Raw genomic sequence first — 14221 nt, 5'->3', positions numbered from 1 at the left:
GCATCCAGAAATATCCAGAAACATTCAGAAGCATCCAGATGCATCCAGAAGCTTCCAGAAGCATCGAAAAGAAGCATCTAGAATCTTCCAGAACAGGTTCACACAGGTTCATTTTACTATATAAGAGACATGTAAATCGACATGTAATTCAGTCAGTATATGGAAGTCAATCAGTCAGTATTATCAAGACAGTTTATCGAAGTGAGTTTTATCAAAGTGTTTGATCGAAGAACATCAATACAAGAAGTGAAATACAACAAGTGTTTCATTACATCAATTCAGTCCACATCCAACCAAGACGTTGTGTTCCACAATTGTATCATCACAAGGTAAATGTAACACGGTAAGCCTTGAGTAGCATGATTATTTATTTTTATTATTTTTATGACTTCAAGTGCGAAAATGGCTCCCGACAGTCTTGGATTGGAACTAAGAAAGAAAATCAATCAGAGGACGTGCTGTTGAAGCCGGATTGTTTTATCGACGCCCTGCAAAGAAACCGCTAATTTCACTAAAAAACCAGAAGAAAAGACTCCTGTTTGCTACATCTCATATTGACTGGAATGTGCAGAAATGGCGAACTGTCCTGTTCAGTGATGAATCGAAGTTCAACATCATTGGGAGCGATGGCATTTGCCGTGTATGTCGACCGGCAGGAAAACACCTTGATTTACGTTACTGCCATAAGACCGTGAAGCATGGTGGAGGCAATGTAATGGTCTGGGGGTGTTTTTCTGCTAACGGTCTAGGTCCAATACATCGAAACGATGGAATAATGGACCGTTTCATGTATAAAAATATCCTGAAAGATGTTATGTTACCTTATGCTGAATGGAATATGCCAATAAAATGGGTTTTTCAGCAAGACAACGATCCGAAACACACTGCAAAAGTAGTCAAGCAGTGGTTTCAAGACAACCACCTATCGGTTATGGATTGGCCGCCTCAATCTCCGGATCTCAACCCTATCGAGAACCTGTGGGAGATCGTCAACCGCAGAATTAATCGTGAAGGTGTTCGTAATAAGGATCAACTGTTTGAACAAATCCAAAAGGCCTGGGCAGCGATTCCACAAAGTTTTATTGATCACCTGATCGAATCTATGCCTCGAAGATGCAAGGCTGTGATCGACAACAAAGGATTCACCACGAAATATTGATAGCGAAATACAGCTTGCTCAATATTTTGTCGAGTTGCACTTGTTTTGTCCAGAAGGAAATCAACTTTTTTTAATACTTTTGATTAATTAATTAATTTTCGTGTACAAATAATGAACTTTGTGATTAATAAAACTTGAAGAACTTTGTCTCTAAACAGTTACATAGTTATTTCTCTAAATTGAAAAAATGCAGCACTTTTATATAAAGAAACTAAATTAGCATTATTTGGTTGCACTCGTTTTGTCCGATACTGTATATATATATATATATATATATATATATATATATATATATATATATATATATATATATATATATATATATATATATATATATATATACACACACATCATATTATTAATAATTTATTTATTGTCTGATTTCTAAATTCACTGCACTAGCTTATTTATTCTTATATTTAAAAGTTCTTTAGTACACAAACTAGACATTTAGTGTAAAAAGACTTTTATAATTATAACTTTGAATGATAATAAAAATCTAAAAAACAATGCATACTGCATTCATTTATATTTAATTATTTAAAAATGGGTTAATTTTGCCACTTTAGAAATTTCGCCACCAATTGGTGTATATCTACTTTTATAACTATAACTTTACTCAGGAATAAGATTTTTTTATAATTCAAATTTCTATTAGATGAAAAACAAATTTCTTATCAAATTATGTAAAAAAAAATCTTCTTTTTGTGAAAACTTGATAAAAAAATTAATTGACAAAAATAATCTATTAAAAAACAGGAAAATTAAAATTCTCATAAAAATCAAATTATTTATTTCCATTCAAATTTTAAAAGACTAAAACATTGGATATTTTTTAAAGAATCTTTGTATTGTTTTTTTCTTTCTAATTTTGATCAGTTCCAAAGTTATTACGGAAATACTAAATGAGGGAATTTTGCCACCTATTTATATTAAATAGAAATGCGCTTTGATTGGATAATTAATATTATTTCCCTTCCTCTTATTTTGGTAATTAATTTATCAGGTCATGTTGGTCTTATGCGCTTTTGATTAGATAATTAAATTAATTAAAAAATAAAAAATCCAAAACCAACTATCGAGCAAATAAAACTGATGAAAAAAGAAGATGACCTCGGCAAAAACAGAAACTCAAATATATAGCAAAGAATAAATGCAGTAAAGCAAAGTATCAAAAGCAATTTAATAGCGCAACAACTGACCAGAAAACCCTTTGGTTGCAATGTGAGAAAAGTTCTTGTCAAAAATGGGTTTGTGAAAAATGTCGACCCAAAAAAAATACAATAGAATTTTATTACTCAGTAAAGTGTAGAAAACAATGAGTTTTTGACTTTTATCTCTTCATCTCTAATGTATTATAATTTGTAAAATGATTTTTTTTACGTTTGCTTGATTATTTTAAAATTCTTTTTTTAGTCAAATAATTACCCTCCCCCCCAGGACCGTCTTCACGGCTTTTAAATTATCCTACCTTTCTAAAGAAAAAAAAAATTGGTAAAAAAGGTGGAGGGGGGGGGGGGACATGCCCAGATACCTCTTGGTATCAATGGCCATGCCCCCACTTACTGAATTTTGTTAGATTTCTTTTAACCGATTGTAAATGTGTTTTTAAGATTTATAATTTAAAATAAAAAATTTATTTTGCTACCTATGTTGTAAATAACATAGGTGGCAAAATTCCCCCAAATTAGATTTTATTGGGGTAATTTTGCCACCCCATTTTTTTCATTCTAATTATTTGAAAGAAAAAAAATTTATGGATGTAAAGGTTATAAAAATATTATTAACAATAAAAAAAAAATTGATTTTCATATTTAGTTCTCAAGTTATTTAAATTGAAAGAATTACCCCATCTAACTCTATATCAATAAAAATTGTCTTGCCCGTTTCTTTTGCAAATTTCAACACATTTACATTTTTTTTTGTTATTGTAACTACTTTTTATGTATTTATTTTTAAATTTTTTTTAATTTAATAACTTTGTATTTTTAATTTAATTTAATATTTATATAAAAATAAGTTAAATCAAAGATATTATAGAACATCAGCCAATGTATGTACTTTTCTTTTTGTATCTTTACCAAACATGAAAACTTCGCTTTAAATTTGCTTTTTGCATAACTCAAACCCGAATATTTAAAACTTTATGAGTGTGTACATATTTATAAAACTCTGTGTGTGTGTGTATATACATACATACATACATACATATAAATACATACATACATACATATAAATACATACATACATACATACATATAAATACATACATACATACATACATACATACATACATACATACATACATACATACATACATACATACATACATACATACATATACATACACACATACACATACATAAATACATTAAAAGGCCTCAGCAGGAAGCAAAAGCTTTAGCTGTTGCTCTTGCCCACAAATCCTAGAGTGGTTTACAAGAGCAATTTACGGCTCTCGCAAAAGTATAATACTTTCATAAATATAAACCACTTTTTTTTCTTTTTTTTTAAGATATTAATTAGAAAAAGTAAAAAAACTACAAACTACATGAAGTAAAAAAGACAAAGTTTGAGTTTTAGATTGACTTTTTTTGTTTACAAAATGTGATTATTTATTTATTTTGCATAACATTTACTGGTTTTTCTGTAGTGCTTGGATTATATTTTACTATACAAATGGCTTACAACTCAACGGTATAGTAATATAAGCTATTCTATACTACAACAATTTTGTTTTGCAGGTATGCAGTGCAGAGAGATTTTTTCTTCTAAAATCTTTTGTGTGAAATACTGTGTAATATCACTATAATATTAATGACAATACGGTCTAGTTCCCAAAATTGTTTATAAAAGAAGAGTATTATCATGAAAGATGAAAAAGTCATTTTAAAAATAAACTAATAATTGCATAATAAACTGCAATGATTTATTAAAGCACGGTTATTACAAATAAATAAAAAAAATTAAAAAAAGAGCGCCAATTGAAATGCAAAAGTTTTTAATTAGATTCGACTAACTAATTGGTTTCTTAAATTAAAAATTAATTCTTAAAAAAAAATCCTATTATGAAAAAATAAATTTATAATATTTTTGTAAAGAGTATAAAATTAAATTTTGTATTTAATAAGCAATATATTTAATGAATAAACAGATAGCTACAAATAAAAAAAAATCAATGAAAAACCCGAAAGCTCATGTAAAGAGTTTTTAGAGGAGCTACTCGCATGGCTTGCCGTATTTGTTTTAGGAGAGCTTTTCTCCACTCATTTACTACCGCCAATGTCTACATATATATATATATATATATATATATATATATATATATATATATATATATATATATATATATATATATATATATATATATATATATATATATATATATATATATTCATAGCAAATTGATAAAGATTTACACACATACTTGGATTTGACTTTTTTTCTTTCCTTTTGCAGGTTCATTAATGGGCATCTTAATGGTTTCCTCATAATTTGTTACCACAATAGAGCGCAAAGAACTGTATTCAGTGTGAATGGCTTCATCATCAACAGACCAAAAGCGATGAAATTGCAAATTTTTCTCATAGCTTTCTACCACAGATGACATTTCTAAATCTGGTTGATTTCCTACAATATGATCAATAAAATTGAGTCCGACCTTTGGTCTAAAAAAAATTAAAAGCAAATATATAACTTTATTGTCAGTATGTTGCATATAGAAAAACTAGGGATTTTATCCATAAAAAGTTATAACTTCATAAAACTGCATAACTTACAATTTTTCAAGTAAAACATCCTTTACATCTGAAAGTTGAAAGCCTGGCAAAAATGGTCCCTTATAATTTTTTCTTTCAATAAAAGTGTGAACAGTGTCTCCATACTAAAATTAAACATTTAAACAAATAAAAGTTTATTTAAAAAAAAGATTAGAAAAATCAATATAATTAGGTTTCAGATTTTTTATATAAGTTTTATAGATGTAAATTTGTTAATAAATCTCCCTAGGTCCCATAATGATATAGGAAAGCAGTTAATGTCCCCATATCTTTAAAAAAAAAATCTTATTTTTAAAAGTGTATGGGAGAGGTTATACTTGGGCTAAAATGCTTTATCACACTATCAAAACATTACTATTAACTGTTTATTCTTTTTTTCATCATAAACACTTTTGCTAAATAAATCATTTTGCATCATAAACACTTTTGCTTTTTCCTTTCATTATTCAAAAAATTTTTACTAACTTAAAAACAACATCTCTTGTCTTTATAAATTTGCCTTCAATTCAGTACTGTTTATGCAGTATAAAATAGTACGTGGTCTGTACTATGGTGTAAGGCTTTGAAACATATGTATAACAAAAAAATACTACCAATACAATCAATAGATTACTAATGAATAGTGTTCAGTTAATCAAATACTAACCAAACAGCACACACTAATTTTAATCTTCTTTGCAAGCACTAATAGTTATAGTTGGCATTAAAAAGACATTAAAATGTAAATAATTATAGTTTTGTAATTTTACATTTTTTCGATGCAAATAATCAAAGTTTAGATAAAAACATTTTTTCTCTGCAGCACCTTTAAGAATATACACCACTTTGATAATCCTAGAAATTCAGAGATGTTTATCACTCTTAACTTTCCCATGACCTCAGAGACACTACTGTCAAGGAGATTACTCTTTTTTTTTTAATTGTTGGTTCAATCTTCTCTCGACCAGGGATGCTGAGACCCAAAAAGACTCCAGCTTTATAGCTCTAATTTTCCATGGTATCTGGTGCCCAGAATCTCTAAACATGTTGGTTGATTTATAAGAAGATAATTATAAGAAAATATTATAAGAAAAAAATTCATAAAATTTAATGACTTGGAACTTATTATTTATAAGCTCTGAGTCCCGGAGTTCTTGCCACCATTATACCTTGAGACTTCGGGTTCAAAAACTGATTGTTTCTCTAACCGAAAAGTCTTAATTTTTTTACCTATAGTAGTCTATAAACTTTTTTTATATTTTTAAAGCTTCTAAAATATTAAAAACTAGTAGGAAGTAATTTTCTTGTGACTTTCAAATCAGAAGCCCTTTTTAGGACTCTGCATACTTGCTCTGAAACATGAGACAAACTGCTGCGCAAATAAATGTCCCTTTGTAGTACTGCACTGCAGTACTACAAGGGGACATTGGGATCGAACTAAGAACTTCTTACTTAGAAGCAAGCTCTACCACTAACCCACTACCGCATTATTAGCTCCTTAAATAAATAATAAAAACACACCGTTTTTACACAAGCAAATACTACAGTGCCATTTTCGTCAGTTTCTTCCCAAGGTTCCTTTATTGATATACCACCTTTTTCTATAGTTTTCTGAAAGAAAAAAATTATTATTTGTATTAAACTTAAATAGTATTTTAATTAATTTCATTAACTTAATTATGATTTAGTTTAAAGAGACCAGAGGTTTTAATTTTGACTGAGGTCAGCTTTGATAGAAGAAATCCAATACTAAGTTGGGTTTGTATACATATATATAAAAAAAAACTACATTTTGTAGCACAATGAAGATTTGAAGCACAAAATTTCATTTTTAATATGACATTTGTAAAAAAAAATGATATATCTGACTCAAGTTAAAGTATATTAACTTAATTGAATAAAAACAAAATTTATGATTCTAAAATTTCAAAAATTGATAAGAACTTTCAAAAAACTCAAGAAACCAAATGTGAATATAATAAAAACTATTATTTATTTGAGGCATATTTTTTATTATTTGTGAAGTTAATTAATTTTTAAAAAACTCCAAGGATATTTTATATACATTCAAACCAATTAAAAGCAATTAAAACCCAACACAAAAAAGTGTTAGCCTTGAACTATACTATTATACTAGAAATAGGCTTGGAAAGGTCTGAGCTCCATTCAGCTTTTTCTAAAGTTTTTTTTTTTTAAATTTGTTAACAAAAGTTAAAATTGAAATGGAAAAAAAAATAATTTTGATGTAAATATATTTTAGATAAAAATATTAAATGACTTACATGATAAAGTTTTACACAATCTTCTACTTCAAAAGCAATATCTTTGACACCATCTCCATGTTTAGTTTGATGATTACCATACTCTTAAATTGTACAAAATAAATCAACATTTATTATTTATAATATTTATTATTTTAAATAAATTGCAAGTGAAAAAAAAAAAAAAGGAAAATTATTTTTTGGACAGGTACACTTACAAAAAAATGTAAACATAAGCGTACCAGCCAAATTCTCAACTGATGTATGTACTAAAGCATACATTAGCAGGAGATGACTGTTTCAATATGACATCATCAGTTAAGTGCACAAATATATTTGTATTTACACACATACTTTATGAATCTTTCGCATATGACTGATATACAAAAGCTTCATTAAGTGTGTTGTTGTTATTTTTCTTCAAAAAGTATTGCATTTCAAAAACTTTATTTAAATATTTACTATATTGAATATTTATGCATGTATCAATAAATGCAGATTTAGCTGTGCATAAAATGTTACTGATGATATTGAAATAGGGCTCTAGTACATACACCTATTTATCATTATATATTTATCGAGGGTCTGGCAAGCAATACTTATAAAAATTAAGTTTAAACTGTTGCTTCAAAAGCTCTAAAGTTGTTTGAAAAGGGATTATATAAGCCAATGAAATAAAATATTATATGTAATTATACTATACTGTATTTTACATAGGTATATCTATATAAATTCTACATGAATCCATATAATATTTTTATATTGAAGTGCAATTGACATACTGCTATGCAAAAGATTCATTAAGTGTATGTGTGTGTGTTTTTTTTTTTTAAATGTTTTCAAAAAGTTTGTCATATCAAAAACTTTGTTTAAATGATATTATTAGTATGTCGATTGTACTTCAATATAAAAATAATATATGAATTCATATATATATATATATATATATATATATTTATATATATATATATATATATATATATATATATATATATATATATATATATATATATATATATATATATATATATATATATATATATATATATATATATATATATATATATATATATATATATATATATATATATATATATATATATATATATATATATATATATATATATATATATATATATATATATATATATATATATATATATATATATATATATAAACAACTTTAGAGCTTTTGAAGCAACTGTTCAAATTTAACTACTATAAGTAAACATTCAAAACCACAAGTAAACATAGTATAGCATAATAACGTATATTTTATTTCATTGCCTCAGATAACTTTTTTTCAAACAACTTTAGAGCTTTTGAAGTAACTGTTCAAATTTAACTACTATAAGTAAATACCCACAATCAAAAGTAAACATCCACAACGACAAGTAAATATCTAAAATTTATTAGTGTACCAACGGCCATTTTAACAAAAAATAAAATTCCTTCAGCTCTAGGTTTAGTTATCGTTTTACCAGTTAGTTTTTTCACTGTTATTTTTTTAATTAGTTTTGTTCGTGCACTTTTTCCTCAATTAACTCAATTTAACATTTTTTTAATATCTTGTTACTCTTCAACAATTCTAACAAAATATCTTCTAAAATAAAGTCATTTGAAAAAAAAATTTTAATATGTTGCCAGAATTAACAAAGTTTTCAAAACTCATCAACTGTAGCAATTTGAATTGATAGTTCAAATTCATTTGAAATTAAAATCATCAATTTGGTTGATGTTTTTAACTTCAATTTTAGGACTTTAAACTAGGTAATTTCAATGAAAAAGACTGGGTAATTTCAGCATGCTCACAATCTACAATTGCAACAGATGATGTTTTAGATATTTATTTTAATTTTAATAACTTTCATTCCTAATTAAGTTAACAAACTTCATTAAATTATGAGCTTTTAAAATAATAGAAATACTTCATTCTTTTTTATATATAGCCATACTGTTTTTAAATTGCTTTGCTATGTATAGTTGCACACCTTAAATCGTTTAATTTAAAGTAAAAACATACAACAACACTTTATTTTATTTGTAGGGAAAATTAAAAACCACAATGGTTTAGTTTGATGGTTCAAATTATTTAGTAAACTTGAATTCAACTTTTAAGCTCCGTAGTGTTGTTTGGTTACCCAACCCGCATGCAAAAAACCTAGTTAAAAATAGTCACACTTGCTTGATTTTATTTAGCTCAAAAATTAACCTTAATGCTCCCTGTTTTCAACATAGTGTAAAAAGAGAATAGCTCAAGGCAAGTAAAAATACAGAACTTTAAAATCTTATTGCATTTAAAAAAGGTAACACATTATGGGCTTTTTTGGCATGTGGGTAACATTGGCATGTTAGATGTCAATGTTACCCACATGCCAAACACTTGCAGAAAGTTAAAAACCACACCTAATAATTATTACATAAAACAGCTAAGAACAAAACACCAGAACCTAAAGAAGTAAAAAGTTACCTAGTTATTTTAAAAATTAAATCAAACACCGAAAAGTCAGTCGCAAAAAATTACAACACTGCAAGATTTTGTCATTAATGTATTGTAGAGCTTAATAGTTTGACAATATTTAGAAAAAAAGTTTTTAATTCTAAATTAAACTTTTTTAGCCACTTGGGTGGTGCGTACTACTTTTTACTACTCTACTACTACATTTTTTAGACATTATCAGAACTAAAGCTAAAATCTTTCAAATAATAATACTTCATTACATTTTCATTACAATTTTACAACTTATTAATGCTGTTAATTTTTAAAACAAAAATTTAGGTTGGTGCTAGTATATATTTAAAATGCTTGTAAAAAATTAAATGATAATTTCACAGTGTATATCTCACAGTGTAAGTTAACATTTACAGCAAGAAATATACTAATGTCAGTGTTATCCCATAAACTGGTAACATTGACAGTTGCACACCAATAACAAAATCAGTTATTTATCAATAATATCACATTTAACTTTTATTTTTATCAGTTTATGACAGCAATATCATTTTTTTTGTGCACATAACAAGTAATGGTAATAGTAATGTAATTAATGCAAGTAAGTAATGGTTGGAGCTTACACTTATAGTGCTTTCTGAGGATACCTATATACTTTTATGTATACTTTTTTCTAAACAGGATATAAGTGCTCTATGGAAAATGAATAGGTTAAGGGAATGCAATCTGATTGACTATCCAAATAATGATAGTGTGAATGGACATCTATCATTATTTGGGCACCGCCCAAATTCAAAAATAAAGGACGTTTTTTTCACGAAAAAATTCTTACAGAAAGGCGCCGACACAAGGTACCACTGCCCAAATTATTTTCCTAGAATAGCCCCTGTCAATGTGAAGGAGTCTATATATATATACAGGGATGCAGAATCAGAGTCTAGAGTCTCAAGAACCCGTTAAGGATTTGTGACTTTTTATAATGTTTTATTTTCTTTTCAAGTTATTAAGTTGCTTATAGAAGATCTAATGGTCTTGTCAAAAAGCATAGCAAAGGAACATTTACCCAGGAAGTTCGCATCTTCTTTTAAATATAATGTTAAACTAACAAGCTAGACAAGTGGTAAATAAGGTCCCAACCTATCCTATGTAACCAGCTTACAAAAAAGCTGTAAAAAGCTCATAAAAATAGATATAATAACTGATGTGAATAAACAACATAATTTCATTTTTTGTTTTTACAAAAAGCTGTAGTGTGTATATGAGTGTTTATTAATAATTTCATTCATGCAACATTTAATGCAGTTTCAGTCATGCAACATTTGGTGCCATGTTACCTACCAATCCTGTTACAAAATGAATGCAGGTGAATGAATGTTAATGAAAGAATGCAGATTTAATAATATTTGTTTAACAAAGCTATTATTTTATTTAAAAAAATAATTGCTGTATTAAAAAATGTACGGTTTCTAGATTCCAGCAACTACAGGACAAACTAAATTTTGTGTTTAATTCATAACAGATAATTTGAAAATAATTTAAAAAATACCAGATTTTGGAGTCTATCATTTTAGATCTCAGAGTTGAAAAAATTGATGGACTTTGCTCTTAACATAACACAAAAGAAAATTTAAAAAGCAAAAATTAAATAAAAGAACACAACTTAAATAAATAAAAAACACATTAAAATGTATACAGCAAATGTAAACTTTAATATGTTGTTATAATAAATAATATTATAATTCACCTTCTGTTATAGGTCCTGCTGGGTTATAAGGAGACTCAAAGACAAACAAAATCTATGAAAATAAAACAGTAAATTCAATCCAACAAGGAGCATACTTAACTGATCATACTATTTAAAAAAACTTTTAACCCCATTCAGCCCTATATCGTATAACTGAGGTGCAATAGTTGTTACAATTAACAGAACCCATTTTTTTAAGAAAACTACATCATTAAAAAATATCCCCTATAACGAAAAAATGAAACATAAAATTTATATGTACAAATTAAAAAAATTATATTTTATAGATTATACCTACATAATATTAATCTTTATCACATTAATCACAATATTAATCTTAATCAAAAATGAAAAATTAACTTTTATAAAAACTTTTGTTTTCTTACTTTGTTTTGTTTTACAACATGAGAAGCAATGTCACGAGACCCTGTTTCTAGTCCCCTATAGCAAAAAGGTTCAAAACCAAATCTTGTGCAGTAGTAAGAGGCAGCCTTTAATTAAAAAATAATTATCTACATTAGCTATAATACTTAAGTACAAGCCTAATTTAAAAACATGACACAATGTCATTAATTGTATAATAATGCTATTAATAATTTTTATAAGTCAATAACATTAGATTTTGTTAAATGAGCCAGAATTTAGGCCTTAATATTAGATATCATAACATTAAATATGAGAAAATAAAAACTTAATAATATTTAAAAAATTTAAATAATTGAATATTAAATATAAAAAATCTGAATCTTTGTACCTGTTTAGCATTTCCAACCCAAAATCGAATATGGTCAAATGAAATAAACTTACCAACTTCTGGCTGAAATTTAAACATACACTATTTAAACATTCTAGTCAAATAATTCTAACAATTTCAATTTTATTTATTTTAACTTCATTTATTATAATATAACAGTTGTATAAGCAATATTGTTCAAACAATCTTAAATAATCATTTACTTTTTATCACATAAAGTTTTAAACCAATCTAATTAACTAATAAAATTGCAAACATGATATCTAATATAAAGTAAACTTTTAAAACATTTAAATTTAACCTTTTCTCCTTTGTCCTTGTATGAAGTCTAAAAACAAAAATATTTCTTTTTAGGCTAAATATAAAGATATATGTGCATGATGCTAGGGTAAAGATGTCATGCACACATTATCTATTGCTCACATGCATGTTAACATAAAAATATTTATGATTAAATTAAAAAAAAGCATGGATAAAAAGTAATTAATAAATGTAGCAAGCAACAAAAAAAAATTACCATTATAATAGTAAAAATTACAGAACTTCTAATGCAATAAGTCAAGATAATGTCAATAATTATGACTAGAACATAACAATAAAACACAAATCCATAAAAAAAATTACTTCAGCTAATACAAATTATTGTTTTTTATTTTACTTATATCATATATATATATATATATATATATATATATATATATATATATATATATATATATATATATATATATTATGTAAAATAATCATAAGCATAATATTTTTATCATTTTTTTACAATACTTATATACATTTAATAATTTTTTAAATGATAATAATAACTGGCAATAACTACTTAAAAGTGCAATTGTGCAAAAGTGTATTGTGCATTTAAACCTATGTACATGTATAATACAACTGCTTATAAATACTTATAGACTAATTAAAAAATGCTTAAGTAACGCAACAAAAAATTATCCTATTTCATGCTCAAAAATTTGTTTTAATATCTTATAACGTACTTTTTTTCTTCAGATTTCCTTAAGGTGCAAAAAAAAATATTGTTACCACGGCCTGCTATTTTTAGCTTATTTTTACAAGTTCCGGCACCCTTTTTCTTAGATTATTATACAAATAAACTAAAAAAGACTTTTTGTACCAGTGTATTTCTTCTAAAAAGTCAATACTATTGACGTATTGACAATACAAGTGAGTATATTTACGATAAAAACTTTTAGCAACATCACATTCGGTCATAGCAAATAACTATGATTGATACTTGACGGTTGTTAAATAATTCTAACTTTACTAAAATTATCAATCTTAAATTCATCATTAACTAAAAATTACTTAAGCTGAGTCGGAATTTCATATTTACCATGTTTATCTAAATAAAAATACAAACAATAAATCTAAAAAAACTTAACCAAACTAAAAAAAACTTAACCGGACAATATTATGTTATCAAATTAGTTAAGGTTCAACTATTTTTACTTTTTTTATTAACTCTATTGTAAATCAAACTTATTTATTAAGTGGAATCTACTATTTATTAAATGAAATCGATTTAATTATTTGTACATTTTTTTATTATTTTGCATTCGAATTAAATTTGATTTGTACCTAAAATTTACTGTTATAAAGCTACTTATGTATATATTTATATACACATCTTAATTATTTTTTAAGGATATTGGACGCAGCATTTTTGCATCGTAATCCATTACGCAAATAACTAATTAAATTACTGTAAAAGGGCGACTTTTTGCGTTAAGCATGTTTAAAGTTATTAATGCTTTAGATTTTCTTTCTTAATCTTTAATCATAAGCGAAACTATACATTTTATTTAACTATAGTTAAATAAATAGTTTATAACAATAGTAATATAAGTTGAATAAATAGTTAATAAACATTAATAGTTTATAAACAAATATGAAGAATGCTTTAAAATAAATATAAAACTTCATTAGCTAGAAATATAGGCCGTGTGAATAAAAAAAAGCAATCGCTTTCACTCAGCGTATTTGAAGTTTTGCTCAGCTTTATGTAAAGCTGAGCAATAAATCCAAAAATGCCGGGTGAATAAAAAAAAGCGTTTGCTTTTTTTTATTCACCC

The 14221-nt window shown here is 26.1% G+C and overlaps 1 protein-coding gene across 1 annotated transcript in view; it reads right to left on the bottom strand.

The window, feature by feature from the left end:
• LOC100200033 (4-hydroxyphenylpyruvate dioxygenase) overlaps nt 1-12790 on the bottom strand; it is a 15554-nt gene extending 2764 nt beyond the window's left edge. The window contains exons 1-9 of the mRNA XM_065807443.1: nt 12646-12790; nt 12430-12456; nt 12129-12191; nt 11761-11865; nt 11375-11426; nt 7200-7282; nt 6439-6528; nt 4939-5042; nt 4587-4827 (exon numbers count right to left, since the gene is read on the bottom strand). Coding sequence (XP_065663515.1) covers nt 4587-4827; nt 4939-5042; nt 6439-6528; nt 7200-7282; nt 11375-11426; nt 11761-11865; nt 12129-12191; nt 12430-12456; nt 12646-12648 — 768 coding nt within the window. The 5' untranslated portion in view covers nt 12649-12790. The remainder of the gene's footprint in view (nt 1-4586; nt 4828-4938; nt 5043-6438; nt 6529-7199; nt 7283-11374; nt 11427-11760; nt 11866-12128; nt 12192-12429; nt 12457-12645) is intronic.
• Between the last annotated feature and the right edge of the window lie 1431 nt (nt 12791-14221).

This window comes from Hydra vulgaris, chromosome 10, assembly GCF_038396675.1.
Source record: "Hydra vulgaris chromosome 10, alternate assembly HydraT2T_AEP".
In the NCBI taxonomy this organism is placed as follows: Eukaryota; Metazoa; Cnidaria; class Hydrozoa; order Anthoathecata; family Hydridae; genus Hydra; species Hydra vulgaris.
The sequence above is the reverse complement of the archived record's forward strand: the minus strand, read 5'-3'. Positions and strand labels throughout refer to the sequence as shown.